Source organism: Triticum aestivum, chromosome 7A (genome assembly GCF_018294505.1).
Source record: "Triticum aestivum cultivar Chinese Spring chromosome 7A, IWGSC CS RefSeq v2.1, whole genome shotgun sequence".
In the NCBI taxonomy this organism is placed as follows: Eukaryota; Viridiplantae; Streptophyta; class Magnoliopsida; order Poales; family Poaceae; genus Triticum; species Triticum aestivum.
This window is the reverse complement of record NC_057812.1, coordinates 112468802-112495956: the sequence shown is the minus strand read 5'-3', so window position 1 is coordinate 112495956 and position 27155 is coordinate 112468802. Positions and strand designations below refer to the sequence as shown.

At 49.4% G+C, this 27155-nt stretch overlaps 1 protein-coding gene across 3 annotated transcripts; it reads right to left on the bottom strand.

Moving 5' to 3' along the window:
- Window positions 1–4025: 4025 nt before the first annotated feature.
- LOC123154244 (pentatricopeptide repeat-containing protein At1g19720) lies at window positions 4026–14300 on the bottom strand. 3 transcript variants are annotated; one of them, XM_044573019.1, is made up of 5 exons: window positions 11529–14300; window positions 11198–11451; window positions 4555–4697; window positions 4409–4457; window positions 4026–4299 (listed from the first exon to the last, which is right to left on the bottom strand). In XM_044573019.1, the coding sequence occupies exon 1, from the start codon at window positions 14199–14201 to the stop codon at window positions 11724–11726; it is 2478 nt and encodes an 825-aa protein (XP_044428954.1). In that variant the 5' UTR covers window positions 14202–14300; the 3' UTR covers window positions 4026–4299; window positions 4409–4457; window positions 4555–4697; window positions 11198–11451; window positions 11529–11723. The 3 variants fall into 3 exon arrangements, with proteins under 3 accessions (XP_044428954.1, XP_044428953.1, XP_044428952.1); XM_044573018.1 differs by having other exon boundaries at window positions 4409–4454; XM_044573017.1 differs by having other exon boundaries at window positions 4409–4697.
- Window positions 14301–27155: the final 12855 nt, after the last annotated feature.

The window sequence follows — 27155 nt, the reverse complement described above, 5'->3', positions numbered from 1 at the left end:
GGAGAGTCCATGGCGGGGTGTCCAGCACGAATAGCTGTTTTTGGATTGGACGCGATTTTCTATTGAGAAAAAAACGATTCAAAGACTGATCTGACGGTGTGCAAAAAACAATCTAACGTTCCAGATATGACCGGCCCAACAGTTGGGCCGGCGCACCGGCGCAGATTACTGCCCTAATTGTTATGGTAGAAACGTGAGAAAAAACTATATATATCGCCCCTCGTGAGCACAATTGCTGGCTGCCATGTTCATTTCCTTTTTCCTTTTCTGGTTATTGCTGGTTTCTCTTCTCGGTTTTTTACCTTGTTTTTTTTTCTGGTTGCTGTTTCATTTTTCTTTTCATAAGTTTTGGTTTTTTTAATTTGCTAGTGTAGACCGGGTCATCGCATGCGAAGTTTATTCGCTACTGATCAGTCCCAAGCCTAGCTGGGCTCACAGATTTCACCGATCAGTCACACATGTTTTAGCTTTTATTTAGGGCAGAGTGTGTTTAACTTCTCTACACTATATATGCCCGTACCTATGTCTATTCACAGAGCCGAAATCAATATCAACAAAAAAACTTCAGTGCACAACAAACAATTAACATTTTCGAATTCATAAGTGCCTAAACGTGCTGACCATGTCTTCAGATACATTTAAATTATAGTTTCCCAACCTTCAGATGCCACAAGCAGGGAGTTGGCCTGCAGCAAACAGATCATGGCCATCAAATGCAGCACCCAGATCACCTCATACCATCCATCCACCATGGCCACTATCTGCACCATAGCTCCAGGATCAAGTAATAAATTAAAGAGGTTAAATGCTTTTTCTACAATGAGTACAATCAGCTATTGTAGACCTTCCGCAGGTATTCATTTTTCCAGTTACTACTAATTTATCTTTTTCTAGCCGTTTCTAATAGCATCACTTAAAACAGCATGTCCAAATCTCGGGATTCAGTTCAGCTAAATAAACACCTGGAATTCTTTCAGTCCAAGAATGACCTTGGAGTCCGTATTGGAGAGCAGTCCCACCCTGGACGCGTCGGCAATTCTTCTAGATCAGGAGCATGTTGGTGCCGCGGGAGCAAGCCGAGGGACTCGAGAGCACTGGGTTCATCGTCCATGGCGGATGGTGGTTTTTGGGAACGTGGGCGACAAGGCTGCAGGAAGAACTGGTGCGTGCTGCTTCGGCCGCCGCGCCCAGCAACTGGAGAAGCCGCTGGCCATGCCCAGGAGCTCGAGCCGCCGCCACTGAAGGCCGGCCGACGGCGGCGGAACAACAGGAGCAGCAGCTCCGCCACGTGCAGCAGCCGGAACGCCCTCGAGCTCAGTCGCCAGAGCAAGGCCGGCGCCGCCGCCACTGAAGGTCGGCCGACGCAGCGAAAAAGCAGGAGCAGCAGCTCCGCCACGTGCAGCAGCCGTCACGCCCCCGAGCTCCGCCGCCAAAGCAAGGCCGGCCAACGCGCGCGGGTCCCTTCATCGGCTCCAGCAAGCTCATCGCCGGCGGGGCCCTAATTTTTCCTGCAGCACGCTCGCCCATGAGCCCACCCGAAGTTGTCGCCGCTGTCAACGCGCCGCCCCTCAACTTCTCCTGCTCCGCCGCGCCACCCATCAACTTCTGCTGCTCCGCCGCGCTGCCCATCAACTTCTGCTGCTCCGCCCGCCCCTCAACTTCTCCTGCTCCTCCATGGCTGGAAGGGAAAGCGCCGGCGTCTGGATAATACGCAGTTCTTTTTTTTTAACGAACCGTTTTTCAGACCTTCACTAAAAGAGGGACTGCGGGTTGAATAATCAAAAACCACAGGGACTTTTTAGCAAAAGTGCGACAGACGGGCAGAAGCGATAATCGTTTTATTATTAGGGAAAGATTGACGTGTGGGTAGGTGCAAGTGTTTTCCTAGTAAACCATATCATATCAGCATCCCTGAATCAGTATGTACATTTCCTGAAGTTCTATAGGTGCACAGATTAATAACAGTGCACTATCAGCGACATAGCACTTCTACCGGCTAGCAAATCCAAGAGTACTCTCACACATCCACCCAGCCTAGATTACATCCAATCCAGCAACTTCCAAAATGCAAGACACATAGTTTTTGGAACGTACCTTTTTTAACAGCCCAGTGCTTGCGTTGCGGGTTCAATTTGCCGGTCGACAGCTCAGATAACTGGGGCAAGCTCTCCCGTCTTCCATCCACGCCTGCCTGTTCCTCACGAATTCCACCGGTAGTTCTTCTGCTGCCCTGAGCCGGAAAGACACCACTATCCCGATAGCCAGCAGATGCATGGACGGTTGACTTTTGTCCAAATGGTCGACCAAAGGAACCTGGTAAAACACAAGAACAAAACAGTGAAGCAAATAAGGACGGAGCGTTCCCCCACCAGTTTCCGCTGATCCAGATTCATAGGTGCTTCTTACCTTCTGATCGGCTGCATTAAATTCCATCACCGGCAGCAGCAGTTATTTCTAAGGCAACGTAGGCAGTCAAATTCCCACACTGGTTATAAGTATGATGACAACTAATTTGCTCCAGTTTTACAATATACTCCCTCCGTTTCTAAATATAAGTCTTTGTAGAGACTTCACTATGGACCACATATGGATGTATGTAGATGCATTTAGAGTGTAGATTCACTCATTTTGCTCCGTATGTAGTCGATGCTGGAATCTCTATAAAGACTTATATTTAGGAACGGAGGGAGTATAAGGTAGTGACAAAATCATTTGATTTTTCATGCTGATGTAGTACTGGACTAAAATGGCCCACTACCTCCATGACTAATCTGTGCACAATTTGCTAATTAATCAGTAAAAAGCACACTACCTGCATGATAAAGAGCACACAACTAATTTGCTAATTTGTCAGTTAAAACTTCAAAAGCACACTGCCTCCATGATAAAGAGCACACAACTAATTTGCTAATTTGTCAGTAAAGAGCACAGCACACTGATCTGTCACACTACCAAAATCATTGATTTTTTGCGCAGATGAACTACTGGACTAAAATGTGACACTACCTATACATGACTAATCTGTGCACGAGCTTAGAAATTGGTGACAAGTTCCAGGACTCCTTACTTTCAGAGTTGTATGATGAAATTCAGATTGTACGACTGAATTCTGACATACCTTCAGGTCCATCCAGGAGCTTTAGTGTTCATCTGGCCTATCAACTGCCCGGATGCCTGCGGTGAGCCTTCCCTTTCAGCATCTGCCGCCGCCTGCGTCGCAGATCTGGCCGTTGACGCTCACTGCCTGCATCGACGCGAGCTGCTGCTCAAGAACCAGTGGGGCAACTTGGTAATGAAGCGGCTCCATCGGGATGTCGCTATTGTTAACCTCCTCTAGCAAGGTGAATCTGCTTAGCAACATGAGGTAATGGAAGATCAATCTTACTGAATGGAAACACAACTCAAATGGCAGTACATACCAATGGTTCAGATTCGCACCTTCTAATTGGCTGCATCAAGAACTTCATCTTCACCGGCAGCGGCGGTCTTGTTCCCGCTGAAGGTGCTCCACCGTGACGACCGCTCTTGCTAATGGAAGAATCCAGCCACCTGAGGTAGGAGACGACACCACCCAGCCACCCACATTTACTACGGTTCTGTCCCAGTAGCCGGAAAGCGTGTTTCCTGATCCAAGGATCGGGAAGGGACATGACGTCATGAGCCACGGCCCTGCTTCCAACCATCCACAGTGATTGTCCATCTGTTGCAATCCTGACCCACAGTCCAGAAGTCACGCCGTACGTATATGAACATTTCTATCATTATGAGCGGACCCGTATCTCGCCCAGAATTAAATGCAGCACACCCTGATGCTCTATTCAACCGCCCAGATAAAGGGCACATATGTGCTCGTGTGCAGAAACTTCACGTCCAATATACATGAAGTTTCATACAGTACATGTGTGCAATTTTTGTGTAAACCTAAAGAGGAGAGGGGCACCCGTACAGATCTGAAAAATTGTCTTATTTGTGATCGATACTCAGACTTGGTTCCTGACAGACTCCCCCAATCACACACACAAAAGTACCACTTCGGTGAAATGCAAAGTCAAATTGAATAATTTTCCTGCTTACCCTTCGGTTCACTAAATTGACAATTGAGAAAGCAAAATGGAAAAGGCGCCATGTGAAAGAGATGGCCATATTTTGATATTCACTTCTTCTAAACAAGGACATTGCTCTGAGCTTGAGACCAAGTTATTTCTCTGATCATTGATACAACACAAAGAGCTGTACAGCATAGCTTGAAAACAAAGCGACATGAATAAGCGCCTGAGATGATTCAATGGAACAAAGATTCTGCAAGAATTTATAAATAACTCTCAATTATAATTCTCGTATCAGCAGGTGCATGTTTCTCTTTTCTTGAATTTACAAACGCTGCAACATATGTAAGTACAGTCCTTACCTTGAATTTATTAGGTCAGTTTGGCAGGATACACCATAAAGAATTTCTGCTGAATTGGGTGACCAAAAGAGGGGGAAATGAGGGGCAGCACCAAGTATAGATTCTATATTTGATAGACCAACAAATATAGCCAATAGCTGCAGTACCTTACTAATTCAGTATCAGTAAGGTTTATGGTAGGGCAAACAAATTTGTACATTGTTTCCATTTCCAGCAGCAGTGCCCTAGTGCTTAATGAAAGCTTCTCTAGTGAGGCCAATCATTATTCAAGGTCATATTGCTTCTGAGCCTGCAAATAATAATATGAAATTAGTATTCACATAGAAATGGGAGAATCAGATAGGAACATCTCTGGTATTTTTCTTAACCGGAAGAGCATATCTGGTATTGCCATAGAAAAATAATATCAAAATAGCTAGCATTAATTTTAAACATGACAAGTTGTTCCCTGAGATTTCAAACTTAATGTAACTTCCAAATGGAAGCCATCCAGAGATTCAATAATTCTCGATCAGATTTACTCATGAGATACGTAGATTCACATGATTCTGAAAATATAGAGGCCCACTTTCGAAGCTTCCTTTCTGACATCCTGTCCCCTTAAATGCGTAAGCAGATAACTAAGGCTGGTCATAGTGGGGAGTAACTTAGACTAGTGTCATGCATATGACACTAGCCTAAGTTTGTTATGACCGGCCAGGTCTATGGCCGCAGGGGGCCCACTGGGCAAACTTAGCCCTCAAGTTATCTTAGTTTTATTTCATATCGTGGTTATATATACGACTTGTAAGACTATTTTGAGAATCAAGCAATAAGACTATTTCTATTGCCCGGCTCCCAGAGGAGCCGGAACCCTAAAACCCTAGCCGCCTCCTGCCTCCGCTGCCGCCCCACGCGCAAGGACGGCGCCTCGCCGCCGGCCGCCGCGCTCGAGCCCTCGCCCCTCTCCCTCCTTCCCCTACAGCCTCCGGCCAAGACCAGGCAGAACCCTAGCTCCTAACACCTTGGTATCAGGTACCCGGGTTTCGACCATATCTTCACCGCCTCCAAACCCGCCACCACTGCAGCCGCCGCTGCCTAACGCCTCCCCCACCGCCGCTGCCACCGATTCCACCAACGTCGCCGCTGCGTCGCCGGGCACCACGGCCTCCCTATCGGCGCCGATCTCCCCCGCACCCGACACCACGCTGGGCCAGGGCCAGCCGCAAACCCCCCTCCAGCAACCACCGCCGTCGCCTCCCCTAGCGCTGCCGCAGTTCACACCGGAGGCCATGGCCGGCGTGCTCAACGACCTGGTCGTCGCGGTCCAGGGCATCCGCCTCTACTTGGCGAGCCCGTACGGGCCGCCTCCACCGCTTCATCTGGCCGCGTCCGCGGGCCAACAGGCGCTGCCGTGGTACTCAGTACCGGCGGCCACCACCGGCGGCTACCCGGCGCTTTCCCCACCGACGGCTTCGACGTCGCCTTGGCCGCAGTGGCCGACGCCGTTCGCGGCGCCAACCGCGCCGCCCGCCACTACCCAGGGACCGCAGTGGCCGACCTGGGCCCCGCCGCCCGTGCCGTCCCTCCCGACGGCAACGGTGCAGGTTCCACCACCGCCCCCGCCCAACCCTAGCCTGGGCCGATCCTCGCCGAGCGGCCTTCCGATCCAAGAGGTCCGTTTCCCTTCGTCACCGTCGCCACTTCCTGGCTGGCTCCACGGGCCGCCGTCGGCTTCCACGGAGGCCCGGCCGCCGTCAGGGTTCCAGTTGCAGCCCGAGGCATCGGGCGCCACGAGGGACTACGCCGGCCCTTCCACCCTGTACCTAGCTCCGTCATCAGCCCTCCGTACCGCCGAGGCAGTGGGCTAGGGCGCGCCACACCAGCAGCCGCCCCGGTTCGCAAAGATCGACTTCGCCACGTACGACGGTTCGGACGACCCGCTTAACTGGCTCAACCAATGTGACCAGTTCTTCCGTGGACAGCGCACGCCCGCGTCGGAGCGCACTTGGCTGGCTTCCTACCATCTCCGTGGGGCCGCCCAGACATGGTACTACGCCCTCGAACAGGACGAGGGCGGCATGCCACCGTGGGATCGCTTCCGCGAGCTATGTCTTCTTCGGTTCGGACCACCGGTACGCGGGAGCCGCTTGGCCGAGTTGGGCCGCCTGCCTTTCACCTCCACGGTGTAGGATTTCGCCGACCGCTTCCAGGCACTAGCATGCCACGCGCCTGGTGTGACGGCCTTACAGCGGGCGGAGCTCTTCGTCGGCGGCCTTCCCGACCACATCCGCGTGGACGTCGAGATGAAGGGGCCACAAGACCTCCAGACGGCCATGTACTATGCTCGGGCGTTCGAGCAGCATGCCCAGGCTTTGACGCGGCCATCCGCGCCACGTGGGGCCGCCAGCCCCCCCAACCGCCTCCGACAGCACCGACGTCCTCTACCGCCGCCCCGGCAGCCACCCCAGCACCGACGCGGCCGTTCAGGCGCCTTACTCAGGCGGAGCAGCTGGAACGCCGGCGCTTGGGCCTGTGCTTCAACTGCGATGCGCCCTATGCGCCGGGCCATGTCTGCCCGCGCCTCTTCTACTTGGAGACGACGGACCAGACCGAGGATGACACCCCGGAGGTTGACCTCGGCGCCCAAGCCCTTGCGGAGCCCGCAGCGGCACCCGCACCTGCCCCGGCTACCGCCCTCGTGGTGTCACTTCACGCGCTGGCCGGCATCCATGATGAACGGACGATGCTCGTACGGTCATGATCCATGGCGAGCGCCTGGTGACCCTCCTGGACACAGGTTCCACGCATAATTTCCTGCCGGAGGCCACCATGCGGCGCCTTGCACTACAGCCGACCGGAGGGGAGCAGTTGCGGGTCACTGTCGCTAATGGCGACCGTCTACGCTGCCACGGGCTCGCCCGCGATGTGCCCATCACTATCGGTGACGAGCACTTCACCATCACCTGCGCCGGCATCGATTTGGGTTGCTTCAACTTCATCCTCGGCGTCGACTTCTTGCGCACGTTGGGTCCCATTCCCTAGGACTTCGACGCGCTGACGATGACCTTCTGGCGTTTGGGTCGTCGCATTCGGACGACATTGGGGGGGCCGCACCCGCACCCCCTCTTCAGCTGGTCGCAACGGCCGTCGAGGCCGAGCATCCGCTCTTGGACGACCTCCTGCAGCAGCACCGGGATCTCTTTGAGGAGCCACAGGGCCTGCCACCGGCCCGGATCTACGACCACCGTATTCACCTCCTTCCGGGATCGGCCCCTATGGCCGTACGGCCTTACCGGTATCCGCAGCTGCAGAAGGACGAGTTGGAGCGGCAATGTGCACTCATGCTTTCCGCCAGCATCATCCGCATCTCCACGTCACCATTCACAGCGCCGGTCCTCCTTGTTCGTAAGTCGGATGGCAGGTGGCGTTTCTGCATCGACTACCGCGCCCTTAATGCTCTCACATTGAAGGACAAGTTTCGTATTCCGGTTGTCGATGAGCTTCTCGACGAGTTGCACGGGGCGCGCTTCTTCACCAAGCTGGATCTCCGGTCCAGGTATCATCAGGTGCGCATGCACCCGGATGACATCGCCAAGACGGCGTTTCGGACTCACCATGGCCACTTTGAGTTCTTAGTGATGCCCTTTGGCCTCTCCAACGCCCCAACGACCTTTCAGGCCTTGATGAATGATGTCCTACAACCCTACTTGCGTCAGCTTGTGCTCGTTTTCTTTGATGACATTCTTATCTACAATGCCTCGTGGGCAGAGCACCTCCAGCATGTGGCTATCGTCTTCAACGAGCTTGGGGCGCATCATCTTCATCTTAAGCGCTCGAAGTGCTCATTCGGGATGCCTTCTGTCGCTTACCTCGGCCACGTCATCTCGGCCGAGGGAGTGGCCATGGACGCCGACAAGGTGGCGGCCGTCGCCGCCTGGCCGATTCCGCAGTCTCAGCGGGCTCTTCGCGGGTTCCTTGGCCTCGTGGGGTACTACCGGAAGTTCATTCAGGAATTTGGCCTAATTGCGGACCCGCTCACGCGTCTTCTCCGTCGCGACGCCTTCTCTTGGGATGAGGAGGCCACTACAGCGTTCGAGGCCCTCAAGGGGGCCCTCACGACGGGACCGGTCCTGCAGATGCCGGATTTCGACCTCCCATTCACCGTCGACTGCGACGCCTCCGGTGTGGGGTTCGGTGCGGTCCTTCATCAAGGCGATGGACCCCTCGCTTTCTTCAGCCGCCCCTTTGCCGCACGCCATCTTAAGCTGGCGGCGTATGAGCATGAGCTCATTGGGTTGGTGCAGGCAGTACGCCATTGGCAGCCCTATCTTTGGGGTCGTTCCTTCCGGATCCGCACGGACCATTACAGCCTCAAGTTCATGCTGGATCAGAGGCTCTCGACGGTACCCCAGCACCAGTGGATCAGTAAACTCTTTGGCTTTGACTTCACCGTCGAGTACCAGCCGAGTCGCCTTAACACCATCGCCGACGCCCTGTCTCGGCGTGACGCCGATGTGGACGAGGTGCGGCGGAGGGGGCGGCCTTCTGCATCATCATCGGGCCCTCCTTCGCCCTCTACGCCGACATCCGACGGGCGACCGCTGTCGCGACCGACTCCCTCCTCCTGCAGCAGCAGCTAGCGGCGGGAGAGCTGGAGGAGCCGTGGCGCCTCGCCGATGGCCTGCTCCTCCATGGGCGCAGGGTCTTCGTTCCGGCGCACGACGATCTTCGCCAGCAGGTGCTGCGCCTCGCCCACTCGGCGGGCCATGAGGGGGTGTAGAAGACACTCCATCATCTCCACGCCGACTTCTACATTCCCGGTGATCGTGCCCTGGTCCGTGACTGGGTACGGTCTTGTGTGACGTGCCAGCGCAACAAAACGGAGACTCTACGGCCGGCTGGCATGCTTCAGCCCTTGGAGGTCCCATCTCAGGTTTGGGCGGACATCTCCATGGACTTCATCGAGGGCCTTCCCAAGGTGGGCGGCAAGTCCGTCATTCTCACGGTGGTCGACCGCTTCTCCAAGTATGCTCACTTCATCGCACTTGGCCATCCCTATTCAGCGGCGTCTGTCGCGCGGGCCTTCTTCGATGGCATTGTCCGTCTCCACGGGTTCCCTTCTTCGATCGTCAGTGATCGGGACCCCGTGTTCACGGGACACGTGTGGCGCGACCTTTTCCGGCTGGCGGGCGTGAAGCTACGCCTGAGCACCGCCTTCCACCCTCAGACGGATGGCCAGTCTGAGATCGTTAACAAGGTGATTGCCATGTATTTACGTTGTGTTACAGGTGATCGACCTCGCGCATGGGTGGACTGGCTCTCGTGGGTGGAGTACTACTACAACACCTCTTATCACTCCGCCCTCCGTACTACGCCCTTTGAGGTGGTGTATGGCCGGCCACCCCCGCCGATCCTTCCGGTTGATCCGGCCTTGGCACGGACCGAGGCGGCCGGGGCTCTTCTGAGGAGCCGCGATGAGATGCTCGCGGAAGTCCGGCAACGGCTCCTACAGGCACAGCAGTTGGCCAAACATTACTATGATGGCCACCATCGCGAGGCGGAGTTCGCGGTGGGTGATTGGGTCTGGTTGCGTCTACTTCATCGCTCTACGCAGTCCTTGGACCCACGCGCGAGGAAGAAGCTCGGTCCTCGCTATGCCGGTCCCTTTGCTATCCTGGAACGCATTGGGAAAGTGGCTTACCGTCTTCAGCTTCCGGCCGGCGCGCGGATCCATGATGTCTTCCATGTCGGGCTGCTCAAGCCATTCCGCGGCGAGCCACCCGCGGCACCACCGGCACTTCCACCGATCACGGACGGGCGTCTCCTTCCTGAGCCAGAGAAGGCGTTGAAGGCTCAGCTGCAACGGGGCTCCTGGTACGTGTTGATTCAGTGGACTGGACTACCAGAGGAGGACGCTACTTGGGAGCAGCGCGAGGAGTTCCGCCAGCACTACCTCGACTTTCAGCTCGAGGACGAGCTGTTTGCGCAGGCGGGAAGAGATGTTATGACCGGCCAGGTCTATGGCCGCAGGGGGCCCACTGGGCAAACTTAGCCCTCAAGTTATCTTAGTTTTATTTCATATCGTGGTTATATGTACGACTTGTAAGACTATTTTGAGAATCAAGCAATAAGACTATTTCTATTGCCCGGCTCCCAGAGGAGCCGGAACCCTAAAACCCTAGCCGCCTCCTGCCTCCGCTGCCGCCCCACGCGCAAGGACGGCGCCTCACCGCCGGCCGCCGCGCTCGAGCCCTCGCCCCTCTCCCTCCTTCCCCTACAGCCTCCGGCCAAGACCGGGCAGAACCCTAGCTCCTAACAAAGTTACTATCTTCATAATGCAAAGTAACATAATAGTAGTAACTTAGATGGCTTCATTAATTATTTTGTAGACTCATCTTGTCTTGAAAAGCGCTATGTTACAGTAACATATTATGTTACCACCTCTCATTAATTACTTGCCACATAAGCAAAAAATTCTTGAAGTGCGCTATGTTACTAGCTAAGTTACTCCCACTATGACTAGCCTAAGTGAAAGTTCAAGTCCGTTGGCACCTGAGACCCACTAGATATTTCCATCCAATGACCTAACTATAATAATAGCATATGATGTGTACTCTCTCTTTATTGATTAGGTACATCAGAATCAAGGATATTATCCTTCTATTAGTTTCTTATACATTTAAGTGAGAAAATATTGAGAGCAAAAATAAGAGGATTATTAAAACTGATGCACGCCTTATACATTCAAATAAGACTGAAGAAGAAATTTGTCCTATACATTGAAACGAATTGGTAGAATTAACTTACTGGAGATCATCGATGAATCCCATTAATCATATGCATAGAGGCATGCAACCATTCGATACGTGGTTGAATTATAAGCTAATCTTGTATGTTGTGCCACTTGCAGTGATCTGTGCTACCAATTCGTTTACAATGAATTCACTAATGCAGGGAGCATGTATCATCTGAATGGCTTTGTTTTAATGATACCAGAGCAATAATGTTTTATCCGGAGATAGAATTCCTGGAAAGGCTAACCCCCAAGTGCCAAGTGTCAACTATACAAGAATGGTGGACTGTGTCAGAACAAGCGCCGAAGAATTTGTGAAAAAACAAGGTTGCAACAACCTCTTACCTTTATACTAATGTTGAGGCCATATTCAGCGTCAATGAAATTCAAATACAATGCAACCTCTTGCTGAGGTATGTGATCTAAAAATATGATGACAACACTGTTCATACAGTTAGCTGGCTGTATTCCTATATCTGGAACATTTCAGTCTAGCCACCTGGCAGCCTCATTTGCCCAGCTGACTTATACCCGTTGAGTTTACCAATAATCTTCACAAGAGCAATTACCATTCTCAAACTTGTGCAAATACTTCGGATCCTTGATCAGTATCTGACGCCCATACTTCTCCGAAACTAACTTAGCGAAGGTGTGGCAATGGTTACACATCCTTGCAGTTTTGATTATCCGTATGCTTCTGAAGTGAGGGGAATTCAAAATCCCAACAATAATTGCTAATTTCTCACAATGGATTCTCGCAACTTCTTCCATCTCTTCTTCCACTTCTAGAGTTCCATTACCAGCGCTAAGCATAGAGGGTCCCATTTCAGTCATCATCAATTTTAATTCAGCTGCTTCATGCTCCGAGGCAACCTTATCACCAGTTGAGAACAAATATACCATATTTCTGATTTCTGTTGAACAACTCTCAACCCCACCCAACATTCTTTCCTTGCTGTGTACTGTCACCTTTGGCACATCAAAAGATTGTCCAGCAAGATCCTGAAGACTAGAAACCACTACTTGGATTCTAGGATCATTCGGTTCAATCATCGACATCTCTGTAGCCGCCAGTAGTGCCAGCCTTACATTTCCATGCATTCTTGCTGAGGTTAGTAATGACTCCCACAGTATTAAATTGGGTGTGAGTGGCATTTCATCAATAATTGCATATGCCTCTTGCAGTCTCCCAGACCGTCCAAGAAGGTCTACCATTGCTGCATAATGATCTAAATCTGGGGTTACATTATAGTCTTTGTCCATATTGAGAAATATTTCTCTCCCTTCAGATACCATCCCCTCCATACCATAGGCCCTGATAACAGCTGTCAAAGTCGTATGATCTGGCAGTACACCTTGTTGCTTCATTTTAAAGAAGTAGTCCACTACTTTAGTTGGAGACCCATGCAGCAAATGTGCAACAATGATGCAATTCCATGAAATAGTGTTCCTTGATGAGTGCCTATCAAAAACAGCACAAGCGCCAGCAAGATCACCAGATTTTGAATAGGCATTAATAAGCGCATTTGCGATTTTCCCATCCATTTCTAAGTTGTGGTGAAAAATACAGGCATGGATCTCCCGTACTTTCCACGCTGCCACCAGATTTGCGAATGCTGGGATGATACTTAGGATTGTAATGTAGTCAGGCTTTATCAGAACTGATTGCATCTGCCGAAATATTCTTAGGGCTCTATCAAAATATCCATTATGCACTGAACCAGCAATGAGTATGTTCCAGGAAGCTGTGTCCTTTTTTACTCCATAACTTTCCATGGTCTGGAATAGTTCAAAAGCTCTCTCGTCGTCCCCATTCCGTATGTACCCTGATATCATTGTATTCCAGGTTATCACATTGCGCTGGATACCATAACTTTCCATCTTGCAGAAGAGTTCATACGCCTTGCCACAGTACCCCGCTTGCGCATACCCTGCAACCATTGAATTCCAGGAGAAGATGTCCTTCTCGGGTACCTCATTAAATATTCTATATGCTGCGACTATTTCGCCACATTTAGCATACATGTCAACCAACGAGTTCCCTGACAAGACGTTGTTCACAGTCCCAATCTTAATCGCATGGCAATGGAGCTGGCTTCCCTGTCTCAATAACTTCAAACTCGCACAAGCTGAGATGGCACATGCAATTGTCATGCCATTTGGTTCCACCCCAGCCACACGCATCCGGATAAAACACTGGAGTGCCTCATCCCCTCTATCGCTATGAACGAAACCTGACACTAGGCTTGTCCATGTGACAACATCTGGTTCTACTCCACACTCTTCCATCTGTCCCAGCAGGTCCACGGCCACATCAAGATCCCCAGACCTGGCATAGCTCGAAATCAATGTGTTCCATGTGACAACCCCTGGCTCTGTCCCTTCCCGCCTCATTTCATCAAGAAGCCTCCGCGCTTCCTCCCACTGGCAAGACCTGCAGCACCCAAAGATCATCGAGTTCCACGTGCCCAGGTCCCGGCGCCTCATCTTGTCAAACACCGCACGCGCGCGCCCCAGCTCTCCACATTTGACATACATCACCAGCACCGAGTTCCCCACAGGCACATCCTTCACCCTGCCCATAAACCCTCTCCGGATGGCCATGGAGTGCAGCACGCTCCCGAGCCTCTGGTCCTCGGCGTAGGCGCACGCCTGCAGAATCCGAGTGATCAGGAACCTGTCGGGGAGCACGCCTTCCCCGATCATGCTCACCGCGAGCGCGAGCACCTCGTGGAAGATGCCCCTGGTGGCGTACGCGCCGATCATCGCCGACCAGGCGAGCAGGTCCCTGTGGCCCATTCCGTCGAACACCTCGCGGGCGGCGCCCAGGCGCCCCGCGGAGGAGTGGAACGTGATGAGCTTGGTCTCCGAGACGAACCGGGGCTCCCCGCGCGCGAAGGGGGTGGGCGGGCGAGCTCCTGTCTCTTGGACGGGCCGCGCTTGGTGAGGGACGTGGACGTCTCTCGCCTCGTCGAGCGAGAGCGCCAGCCAGGGCGGCGGAGCCTGGGCCAGCGCCATGGCCGGTTCCTGGAGGCGGCCATGGCGGGGCCGGGAGGGCGGCTGGGGCTGGAGGTGGTGGGATTTGGGGAGGAGAGAGGGGAAGGGGGGGAGGGCGAGCTCCATGGGGAGGGGAGGGAGAAGGAGCGGTTCTTGCGAGGCTTTGGTTTTTGCATGTTATCCTCTTTGGGTATTCTGTTTTTTCGCAAATGCAGACGCTGCAGGGAGGGCGCGCGCGACCGGTCACCGGAGCCGTTGGTTCCTTGTGGGGATTGCGCCACGTGGAGTCAACACCGGCAATCGCTAAATTATCTCACTCCTCTAGATTCAGTAGCAATTATTTCGCTTAGAGCACAGCTAATAGTATAAGTGCATATGCAATGATTGATAAGATAGTTTTATCTTAAGTCTTGCATGTAATTTAGAGATGACGAAGAACATGTCTCCAATAGAAAAGAATTGAGTATTTATTATTAAGTTTGTCGGACTTTGATTATAACTACAAAGTTCATTTTTTTTCTTGACAAAACATGGCTAGGGACTAGTTTGTGAGAGAAGATTAGTGCTAGGGAAAAAGAAGAAGATCCCACACGTCGTATACATGTACAAGTACAAGATTGGTGATCGGCCCATAACTATGGACATCGCTCCACGCCTCGGTCTATATCTAGCCGTCGCAACTCATCAGGCAGCGCCGCCGCCTCCTCAACCCTAGGCGACGAAGTCATCGTCTGGTGCGCCGGCCGCCGGCAAGTAGGCCCCCAGCAGATCCTAATGTTCAGGCAAACATCCCGCTAGCCGCTCACAATTCTTCTACGCTGTTTCTAATATCTCCATGCAAATACTCAATTGTACTAGGCAGTATATGCCGCTAGCCGCTCACAAGCCTGTCTAGTACTTATAGTATGCTAATCTCTCCATATACTTTGTAGTACTCGTAATCACAAGTCCGGCTAAGCCGCTCACAAATACGTAGCAGTATGCTAGCATGATGATCTAGTCTGCTTAGAGTATTTTGCTAGTCTTGATGTAACATAGTCCATATCTAGGAATCTAATTTGGTCAGAATATTTTACTATTGTTTGGATGCAACGTACTAGTTCATAGCAGTTTATTCGTCCAGCAAGTACTCACTAATTGAAGGATTTGGATCCATACAACTTCGTCTTTAGCATGCATGCATCATGGTCATGGAACTAATTATTGCTTGCTGTCATCACTAGCTCGTTAATAAGGAGGCTAGCTCGTTTGATTATTTTGGTGGTGTTTGATTCTCTAGTCCCAAGACTTTTCTAGTCACAACTAAAAAGTCCCTCCTTGTTTGTTTTCAGAGACTAAAAAGTCCCCAATCCCTTCCTAGAGGTTATTAAATGACCATGTTGCCCCTAGTTTATAGAAAATAAATAATCAAACAACACCATGGGGTGGCGAGCCAATGGATGCATGGAGGGGCATTGTTGAAAAAGTCCCAAAAAGACTCTCCTTGAGAGTCTTCTTCATTTAGTCCCAAATGCTTAGTTTAGTCTCTAAAAAATCCCTCCCGTTTGATAAAAAAGTCTTTAAGAGGGACTTTTTCTAGTCTCTACACAAAAAAGTCTCTGGAAACAAACACCCCCTTTGTGCATTCTGTACAATGCAAATCGCTCCTCATGAGACATAACATGCTTCTTCTAGTCTATCATACGCCAACTGCCAGATTACTTGGCAAATCTAGATGCTGCTGTGTACGCTTGCTACCAGTCGGCATTGTTGGCCAGCGATCAGTTTGATCTTTTGTTTACTATAGTCGTAGCATGTCAATTGTCAAAAGTAAAAAAAATAAAAATTGTTGCACGTAAAATAGGATCATAGCATCTAGCACTGGGCACCATGTTTTTTTTTGTCTTGGAACGATGGATCAGTATGTGTTCTGTGTGTAGGGATCGATGTGTATACGACCTGTGTACACGTGGGATCTTTTTCATTTTCCCCTAGCACTAATCATCGCTTACGCTCTAGTCCTCGGTTAACGTTTTGTCAAGAAAAAAATGAACTTTGTAGTTATAATCAAATTCCAACGAACTTAATAATAAATATTCAATTCTCTCCTACAATAGATCATCTCTCAGCTTTATCTTCAATAACTAGTTATTCCTAAAAACGTGATGAGACATATTGTGAGATCATCTCTTGTCTTTTCTTAAATAAGAGAAGACAAGCCTTTTCTTATGATTTCTCTCCCCTCCACCTCATAATTTATCCTATGTGGCATTTCTAAGATAGAACCATTGTACATGCCATAACCGACCAACTGTATAAAGTCCATAAGGCGAATGATTAATGATACTAGACACACAGGTAACCTTCAATAGACTCTACAAGATGAAGAGTGTGCTCTCATCCACGCGGAGCGGTCTGGCCCAAGTCTGCGGAGAGCATCCGGGTCGGCTCCGGCATCGAATCATCTTCAGGCTGAGGAGCCGGAGAGTTGAGGGCGGCTGATCAAGAGCCCCACTTCGATGTGCATTTAAAATAAACAATTCAAAAGGGGCGACTCAGATTATCCGAAGACATGACGAATTCTGCATAGGAACTTACCTATGCGATATGAGTGGGCCACACTGTGGGCGATGTCATCCTTGTAGTCTGGGAAGTCGCTGAATTTTCCTCAGAACATGAGAACCTCCTTCGTGGATTTGCCCTCATAGAGGTTGCCCCGAATGGTCCGGGTGTGGTCTTGCTCTCGAGTATACATCCACATAGGATGTCCCCGGGCGTGGAGGGGATGGATGCCATGGCTGAGGGCCGCATGCATAACCTGATAGAGTGTCACCTTGTCGTTGACAAGGCGAGCCACCCTCTTGCTCAACCCTGCCACCTCTTTGGTTTCCTCGACCAAGGTTGCTCCTCAGCCTCCAAGAACCAAGCTTGGACGAAGGTGTCGGCGTGAAAGGCATGGTGATCCCCGCCCGATGTGGATCCTCCAGGGGCACGTTTGTAATGTAGAAGCATTTTGCTTGTCATTTTGTTGTTGGTCTCTATGAAGGTTACATCTAGATATCCAAAAAAACCGATCTTGCTGATGGATGCGTTGCCGCACTCGCATGTCTCAGGGGCGTTGAACAAAAGCTTGACGCAAAAATATTTACACAAAGCACGAAGTGCGGCGCACAACCAAGAAATGCGTCGCACACCGTGACAAAAACACACAATGTGTAGAATGGCATTAGGAGCAATATGTGGAATTGGTGGACATAGAGGTAGAGAAGTCCCTGAAGGAAGGAGTGGATTGGGAAACCAAGACCTCGAACAAGGTGGGGGGGAGGGGCGAAACATACCCGCTTGTTCTCATCCTCGCGAGGCTAAGGGACCATGACGGACCAGGAACTGTCGTTCCGGGTGATGAGCGGAGAGCGAGTGGCAGCACAATCCGGAATCGGTAGGTGTTGGTGAACGTTGCAGAAAACAAAAAAAATTCCTACGTTTCACCAAGATCAATCTATGGAGTCAACTAGCAATGAGAGGAGAGTGCATCTACATACCCTTGTAGATCGCGAGCGGAAGCGTTCAAGAGAACGGGGATGATGGAGTCGTACTCGCCGTGATCCAAATCACAGATGACCAAGTGCTGAACGGACGACACCTCCGCGTTCAACACACGTACGGAGCGGATGACGTGTCCTCCTTCTTGATCCAGCAAGGGGGAAGGAGAGGTTGATGAAGATCCAGCAGCACGACGGCGTGGTGGTGGATGCAGCAGTGATCGCAGCAGGGCTTCGCCGAGCTTCTGCGAGAGGGAGAGGTGTAGCAGGGGAGAGGGAGGCGCCAAGACTTGAGGTGTAGCTGCCCTCCCTCCCCCCCTTTATATAGGCCCCCTAGGGGGGTGCGCCGGCCCTAGGAGATGGGATCTCCTAGGGGGCGGCGGCCAAGGGGGTGGAGTACCCCCCAAGGCAAGTGGAGGCGCCCCCTCCCCTAGGGTACCCAACCCTAGGCGCATGGGGGGCCCAAGGGGGGGCGCACCAGCCCACCAGGGGCTGGTTCCCCTCCCCACTTCAGCCCATGGGGCCCTCCGGGATGGGTGGCCCCACCCGGTGGACCCCCGGGACCCTTCCGGTGGTCCCGGTACAATACCGGTGACCCCTGAAACTCTCCCGATGGCCGAAACTGCACTTCCTATATATAATTCTTCACCTCCGGACCATTCCGGAACTCCTCGTGATGTCCGGGATCTCATCCGGGACTCCGAACAACTTTTGGGTTACTGCATACTCATATCTCTACAACCCTAGCGTCACCGAACCTTAAGTGTGTAGACCCTACGGGTTCGGGAGACATGCAGACATGACCGAGAAGCCTCTTCGGTCAATAACCAACAGCGGGATCTGGATACCCATGTTGGCTCCCACATGTTCCACAATGATCTCATTGGATGAACCACGATGTCGAGGATTCAATCAATCCGTATACAATTCCCTTTGTCAATCGGTACGTTACTTGCCCGAGACTCGATCGTCGGTATCCCAATACCTCGTTCAGTCTCGTTACCGGTAAGTCACTTTACTCGTACCGTAATGCATGATCCCGTGATCAACCACTTGATCACTTTGAGCTCATTGTGATGATGCATTACCGAGTGGGCCCAGAGATACCTCTCCGTCATACGGAGTGACAAATCCCAGTCTCGATTCGTGCCAACCCAACAGACACTTTCGGAGATACCTGTAATGTACCTTTATAGTCACCCAGTTACGTTGTGACGTTTGGCACACCCAAGGCACTCCTACGGTATCTGGGAGTTGCACAATCTCATGGTCTAAGGAAATGATACTTGACACTCAGAAAAGCTACAGCGAACGAACTACACGATCTTTGGGCTAAGCTTAGGATTGGGTCTTGTCCATCACATCATTCTCCTAATGATGTGATCCCGTTATCAATGACATCCCCATGTCTATAGCCAGGAAACCATGACTATCTATTGATCAACGAGCTAGTCAACTAGAGGCTCACTAGGGACACATTGTGGTCTATGTATTCACACATGTATTACGATTTCCGGATAATATAATTATAGCATGAATAATAGACAATTATCATGAACAAGGAAATATAATAATCATTTTATTATTACCTCTAGGGCATATTTCCAACAGTAGGTAGCCAACTGTGGTCAGCCGGTTCAGTTGGGCTTGGTCCATAGTGGAGGGCTTCCACTTGCCCTTGGTCAAGGAGGGAGCCTTGGGCTCCGCCATCATCGTCTTCTTGGCAACTGATACCTGAATAAAATATGCCCTAGAGGCAATAATAAAGTTGTTATTTATATTTCCTTACATAATGATAAATGTTTATTATTCATGCTAGAATTGTATTAACCGGAAACTTAGTACATGTGTGAATACATAGAAAAACAGAGTGCCCCTAGTATGCCTCTACTTGACTTAGCTTGACCCAGCGGGATCTGGATAACCAACATGGTTCCACTATGACAACGCGGTTGATGTAGTCATACGTCTTCACGGCCGACCAATCAAGCACCGAAACTACGGCACCTCCGAGTTCTAGCACACGTTCAGCTCGATGACGATCCCCGGACTCCAATCCAGCAAAGTGTCGGGGAAGAGTTTCGTCAGCACGATGACGTGGTGACGATCTTGATGTTCTACCGTCGCAGGGCTTCGCCTAAGCACCGCTACAATATTATCGAGGATTATGGTGGAAGGGGGCACCGCACACGGCTAAGAATATGATCACGTGGATCAACTTGTGTCTCTAGGGGGTGCCCCTGCCTCCGTATAAAGGCTCAAAGGGGGGGGGGCGGCCGGCCAAGAGGAGGCGCGCCAGGAGGAGTCCTACTCCCTCTGGGAGTAGGACTCCCCCCTTTCCTAGTTGGAATAGGATTCGTGGAGGGGGGAAAGAGGAGAGAGAGGAGGAAGGGGGGCCGGCCCCCTCTCCTTGTCCTATTCGGACCAAAGGGGGGAGAGGCGCGCGGCCCATCTCTGGCCACCTCTCCTCTCTTCCACTAAGGCCCACTAAGGCCCATATACCTCCTGGGGGGTTCTGGTAACCTCCCGGTACTCCGGTAAAATCCTGATTTCACTCGGAACACTTCTGATATCCAAACATAGGCTTCCAATATATCAATCTTTATGTCTCGACCATTTCGAGACTCCTCGTCATGTCCGTGATCACATCCGGGACTCCGAACTCCTTCGGTACATCAAAACTCATAATATAACTGTCATCGAAACCTTAACCGTGCGGACCCTGCGGGTTCGAGAACAATGTAGACATGACCGAGACTCGTCTCTGGTCAATAACCAATAGCGGAACCTGGATGCTCATATTGGCTCCTACATATTCTACAAAGATCTTTATCGGTCAGACCGCATAACAACATACGTTGTTCCCTTTGTCATCGGTATGTTACTTGCCCGAGATTCGATCGTCGGTATCCAATACCTAGTTCAATCTCATTACCGACAAGTCTCTTTACTCGTTCCGTAATACATCATCCCGCAACTAACTCATTAGTTGCAATGCTTGCAAGGCTTAAATGATGTGCATTACCAAGAGGGCCCAGAGATACCTCTCCGACGATCGGAGTGACAAATCCTAATCTCGAAATACGCCAACCCAACATGTACCTTTGGAGACACCTGTAGAGCACCTTTATAATCACCCAGTTACGTTATGACGTTTGGTAGCACACAAAGTGTTCCTCCGGCACACGGGAGTTGCATAATCTCATAGTCATAGGAACATGTATAAGTCATGAAGAAAGCAATAGCAACATACTAAACGATCGGGTGCTAAGCTAATGAAATGGGTCATGTCAATCAGATCATTCAACTAATGATGTGATCCCGTTAATCAAATGACAACTCTTTGTCCATGGTTAGGAAACATAACCATCTTTGATTAACGATCTAGTCAAGTAGAGGCATACTAGTGACACTCTGTTTGTCTATGTATTCACACATGTATTATGTTTCCGGTTAATACAATTCTAGCATGAATAATAAACTTTTATCATGATATAAGGAAATAAATAATAACTTTATTATTGCCTCTAGGGCATATTTCCTTCAGGATGAACCACGATGTCGAGGATTCAATCAATCCGTATACAATTCCCTTTGTCAATCGGTACGTTACTTGCCCGAGACTCGATCGTCGGTATCCCAATACCTCGTTCAGTCTCGTTACCGGTAAGTCACTTTACTCGTACCGTAATGCATGATCCCGTGATCAACCACTTGATCACTTTGAGCTCATTGTGATAATGCATTACCGAGTGGGCCCAGAGATACCTCTCCGTCATACGGAGTGACAAATCCCAGTCTCGATTCGTGCCAACCCAACAGACACTTTCGGAGATACCTGTAATGTACCTTTATAGTCACCCAGTTACATTGTGACGTTTGGCACACCCAAGGCACTCGTACGGTATCCGGGAGTTGCACAATCTCATGGTCTAAGGAAATGATACTTGACACTCAGAAAAGCTACAGCAAACGAACTACACGATCTTTGGGCTAAGCTTAGGATTGGGTCTTGTCCATCACATCATTCTCCTAATGATGTGATCCCGTTATCAATGACATCCCCATGTCTATAGCCAGGAAACCATGACTATCTGTTGATCAACGAGCTAGTCAACTAGAGGCTCACTAGGGACACATTGTGGTCTATGTATTCACACATGTATTACGATTTCCGGATAATATAATTATAGCATGAATAATAGACAATTATCATGAACAAGGAAATATAATAATCATTTTATTATTGCCTCTAGGGCATATTTCCAACAGTCTCCCACTTGCACTAGAGTCAACCATCTAGTTACATTGTGATGAATCGAACACCCATGGAATTCTGGTGTTGATCATGTTTTGCTCTAGGGAGAGGTTTAGTCAACGGATCTGCTACATTCAGGTCCGTATGTACTTTACAAATCTCTATGTCTCCATTTTGAACACTTTCACGAATGGAGTTGAAGCGACGCTTGATATGCCTGGTCTTCCTGTGAAACCTGGGCTCCTTGGCAAGGGCAATAGCTCCAGTGTTGTCACAGAAGAGAGTCATCGGGCCCGACACATTGGGTATGACTCCTAGGTCGGTAATGAACTCCTTCACCCAGACTGCTTCATGTGCTGCCTCCGAGGCTGCCATGTACTCCGCTTCACATGTAGATCCCGCCACAACGCTTTGCTTGCAACTGCACCAGCTTACTGCCCCACCATTCAAAATATACACGTATCCGGTTTGTGACTTAGAGTCATCCAGATCTGTGTCGAAGCTAGCATCGACGTAACCCTTTACGACGAGCTCTTCCTCACCTCCATAAACGAGAAACATGTCCTTAGTCCTTTTCAGGTACTTCAGGATATTCTTGACCGCTGTCCAGTGTTCCTTGCCGGGATTGCTTTGGTACCTTCCTACCAAACATACGGAAAGGTTTACATCAGGTCTGGTACACAGCATGGCATACATAATAGACCCTATGGCTGAGGCATAGGGGATGACACTCATCTCTTCTATATCTTTTGCCGTGGTCGGACATTGAGCTGAGCTCTATTTCACACCTTGCAACACAGGCAAGAACCCTTCTTAGACTGATCCATATTGAACTTCTTCAATATCTTATCAAGGTATGTGCTTTGTGAAAGACCTATGAGGCGTCTTGATCTATCTCTATAGATCTTGATGCCTAATATATAAGCAGCTTCTCCAAGGTCCTTCATTGAAAAACTCTTATTCAAGTAGGCCTTAATGCTGTCCAAAAGTTCTATATCATTTCCCATCAAAAGTATGTCATCTACATATAAATGAGAAATTCTACAGAGCTCCCACTCACTTTCTTGTAAACACAGGCTTCTCCATAAGTCTGCATAAACCCAAACACTTTGATCATCTCATCAAAGCGAATGTTCCAACTCCAAGATGCTTGCACCAGCCCATAAATCGAGCGCTGGAGCTTGCACACCTTGTCAGCATTCTTAGGTCGACAAAACCTTCCGGCTGCATCATATACAATTCTTCCTTAAGGAAACCATTAAGGAATGCCATTTTGACGTCCATTTTCCATATCTCATAATCATAGAATGCGACAATTGCTAACATGATTCGAACGGACTTCAGCTTCGCTACGGGTGAGAAAGTCTCATCGTAGTCAACCCCTTGAACTTGTCGATAACCCTTAGTGACAAGCCAAGCTTTATAGATGGTCACATTACCATCCGCGTCTGTCTTCTTCTTAAAGATCCATTTATTTTCTATGGCTCGCCGATCAACGGGCAAGTCAGTCAAAGTCCATACTTCCTTTTCATACATGGATCCTATCTCGGATTTCATGGCTTCCAGCCATTTGTCGGAATCTGGGCCTGCCATCGCTTCTTCATAGTTCGAAGGTTCACCGTTGTCTAACAACATGATTTCCAAGACAGGGTTGCTGTACCACTCTGGTGCGGAACGTGTCCTTGTGGACCTACGAAGTTCAGTAGCAACTTGATCTGAAGTTTCATGATCATCATCATTAACTTCCTCTCTAGTCGGTGCAGGCACCTCAGGAACATTTTCCTGTGTTGCGCCACTTTCCGGTTCAAGAGGTAATACTTCATCGAGTTCTACTTTCCTCCCACTTACTTCCTTCGAGAGAAACTCTTTCTCTAGAAAGGATCCATTCTTGGCAACAAAGATCTTGCCTTCGGATCTGAGGTAGAAGGTATACCCAATAGTTTCTTTAGGGTATCCTATGAAGACGCATTTTTTCGACTTGGGTTCGAGCTTTTCAGGTTAAAGTTTCTTGACATAAGCATCGCATCCCCAAACTTTTAGAAATGACAGCTTAGGTTCCTTCCCAAACCATAATTCATATGGTGTCGTCTCAATGGATTTCAACGGAGCCCTATTTAAAGTGAATGCGGTAGTCTCTAAAGCATAGCCCCAAAATGATAGCGGTAAATCGGTAAGAGACATCATAGATCGCACCATATCTAATAGAGTGCAATTACGACGTTCGGACACACCATTATGCTTAGGTGTTCCAGGCGGCGTGAGTTGTGAAACTATTCCACATTTTCTTAAGTGTGTGCCAAATTCGTGACTCAAGTATTCTCCCCCATGATCTGATCGCAAGAACTTGATTTTCCTGTCACGTTGATTCTCAACCTCACTCTGAAATTCCTTAAACTTTTCAAAGGTCTCAGACTTGTGTTTCATTAAATAGACATACCCATATCTACTCAAGTCATCAGTGAGGGTGAGAACATAACGATAGCCACCGCGAGCCTCAACACTCATTGGACCGCACACATCAGTATGTATGATTTCCAATAATTTGGTTGCTCGCTCCATTGTTCCTGAGAACGGAGTCTTGGTCATTTTACCCATGAGGCATGGTTCGCACATGTCAAATGATTCGTAATCAAGAGACTCTAAAAGTCCATCTGCATGGAGCTTCTTCATGCGTTTGACACCTATGTGACCAAGGCGGCAGTGCCACAAGTATGTGGGACTATCATTATCAACCTTACATCTTTTTTTATTCACACTATGAATATGTGTAGCATTACGCTCGAGATTCATTAAGAATAAACCATTCACCATCGGAGCATGAACCATAAAACATATCTCTCATATAAATAGAACAACCATTATTCTCGGATTTAAATGAGTAGCCATCTCGAATTAAACGAGATCCTGATACAATGTTCATGCTCAAAGCTGGCACTAAATAACAATTATTGAGGTTTAAAACTAATCCCGTAGGTAAATGTAGAGGTAGCGTGCCGACGGCGATCACATCGACCTTGGAACCATTCCCGACGCGCATCGTCACCTCATCCTTCGCCAGTCTCCGCTTATTCCGCAGCTCCTGCTTTGAGTTACAAATGTGAGCAACTGCACCGGTATCAAATACCCAGGAGCTACTACGAGTACTGGTAAGGTACACATCAAATATATATATCACATATACCTTTCATGGTGCCGGCCTTCTTGTCCGCTAAGTATTTGGGGCAGTTCCGCTTCTAGTGACCACTTCCCTTGCAATAAAAGCACTCAGTCTCGGGCTTGGGTCCATTCTTTGGCTTCTTCCCGGCAGCTTGCTTAGTGGGCGCGGCAACTCCCTTGCCGTCCTTCTTGAAGTTCTTCTTACCCTTGCCTTTCTTGAACTTAGTGGTTTTATTCACCATCAACACTTGATGTTCCTTTTTGACTTCTACCTCTGCTGATTTTAGCATTGCAAATACTTCAGGAATGGTCTTTTCCATCCCCTGCATATTGAAGTTCATCACAAAGCTCTTGTAGCTCGGTGGAAGCGACTGAAGGATTCTGTCAATGACTGCGTCATCCGGGAGATTAACTCCCAGCTGAGTCAAGCGGTTATGCAACCCAGACATTTTGAGTATGTGCTCGCTGACAGAACTATTTTCCTCCATCTTACAGCTGAAGAACTTGTCGGAGACTTCATATCTCTCGACCCGGGCATGAGCTTGAAAAACCATTTTCAGCTCTTCGAACATCTCATATGCTCCATGTCTCTCAAAACGCTTTTGGAGGCTCGGTTCTAAGCTGTAAAGCATGCCGCACTGAATGAGGGAGTAATCATCAGCACGTGTCTGCCAAGCGTTCATAACGTCTTGTTCTGCAGGGAAAGCAGGTGCTTCACCTAGCGGTGCTCGTAGGACATAATCTTTCTTAGCAGCTACGAGGATGATCCTCAGGTTCCGGACCCAGTCCGTATAGTTGCTGCCATCGTCTTTCAGCTTGGTTTTCTCTAGGAATGCGTTGAAGTTGAGGACAACATTGGCCATTTGATCTACAAGACATATTGTAAAGATTTTAGACTAAGTTCATGATAATTAAGTTCATCTAATCAAATTGTTCAATGAACTCCCACTCAGATAGACATCCCTCCAGTCATCTAAGTATAACATGATCCGAGTTAACTAGGCCGTGTCCGATCATCACGTGAGACGGACTAGTCAACATCGGTGAACATCTTCATGTTGATCATATCTTCTATACGACTCATGCTCGACCTTTCGGTCTTTGTGTACCGAGGCCATGTCTGTACATGCTAGGCTCGTCAAGTCAACCTAAGTGTTTGCATGTGTAAATCTGTCTTACACCCGTTGTATGTGAACGTTGGAATCTATCACACCCGATCATCACGTGGTGCTTCGAAACAACGAACTGTCGCAACGGCGCACAATTAGGGGAACACTTTCTTGAAATTATTATGAGGGATCATCTTATTTACTACCGTCGTTCTAAGTAAACAAGATGCAAAAACATGATAAACATCACATGCAATCAAATAATAGTGACATGATATGGCCAATATCATATAATTCCTTTGATCTCCATCTTGGGGCTCCATGATCATCTTGTCACCGGCATGACACCATGATCTCCATCATCATGATCTCCATAATCGTGTCTCCATGAGGTTGCTCGCCAACTATTACTTCTACTACTATGGCTAACACGTTTAGCAATAAAGTAAAGTAATTTACATGGCGTTTCTCAATGACAGGCAGGTCATACAAAAAATAAAGACAACTCCTATGGCTCCTGCCGGTTGTCATACTCATCGACATGCAAGTCGTGATTCCTATTACAAGAACATGATCTCATACATCACATATATATCATTCATCATTCATCACAACTTTGGCCATATCACATCACATGACACTTGCTGCAAAAAACAAGTTAGACGTCCTCTAATTGTTGTTACAAGTTTTACGTGGCTGCAATAGGGTTCTAGCAAGAACGTTTTCTTACCTATGCCAAAACCACAACGTGAATTGCCAATTTCTATTTACCCTTCATAAGGACCCTGTTCATCAAATCCGATCCGACTAAAGTGGGAGAGATAGACACCCGCCAGCCACCTTATGCAACTAGTGCATGTCAGTCGGTGGAACCGGTCTCACGTAACCGTACATGTAAGGTTGGTCCGGGCCGCTTTATCCCACGATGCCG

Coding starts and splice junctions, on each gene's coding strand:
- LOC123154244 (XM_044573017.1), bottom strand. CDS start 14,201: ATGGCGCTGGCCCAGGCTCCGCCGCCCTGGCTGGCGCTCTCGCTCGAC.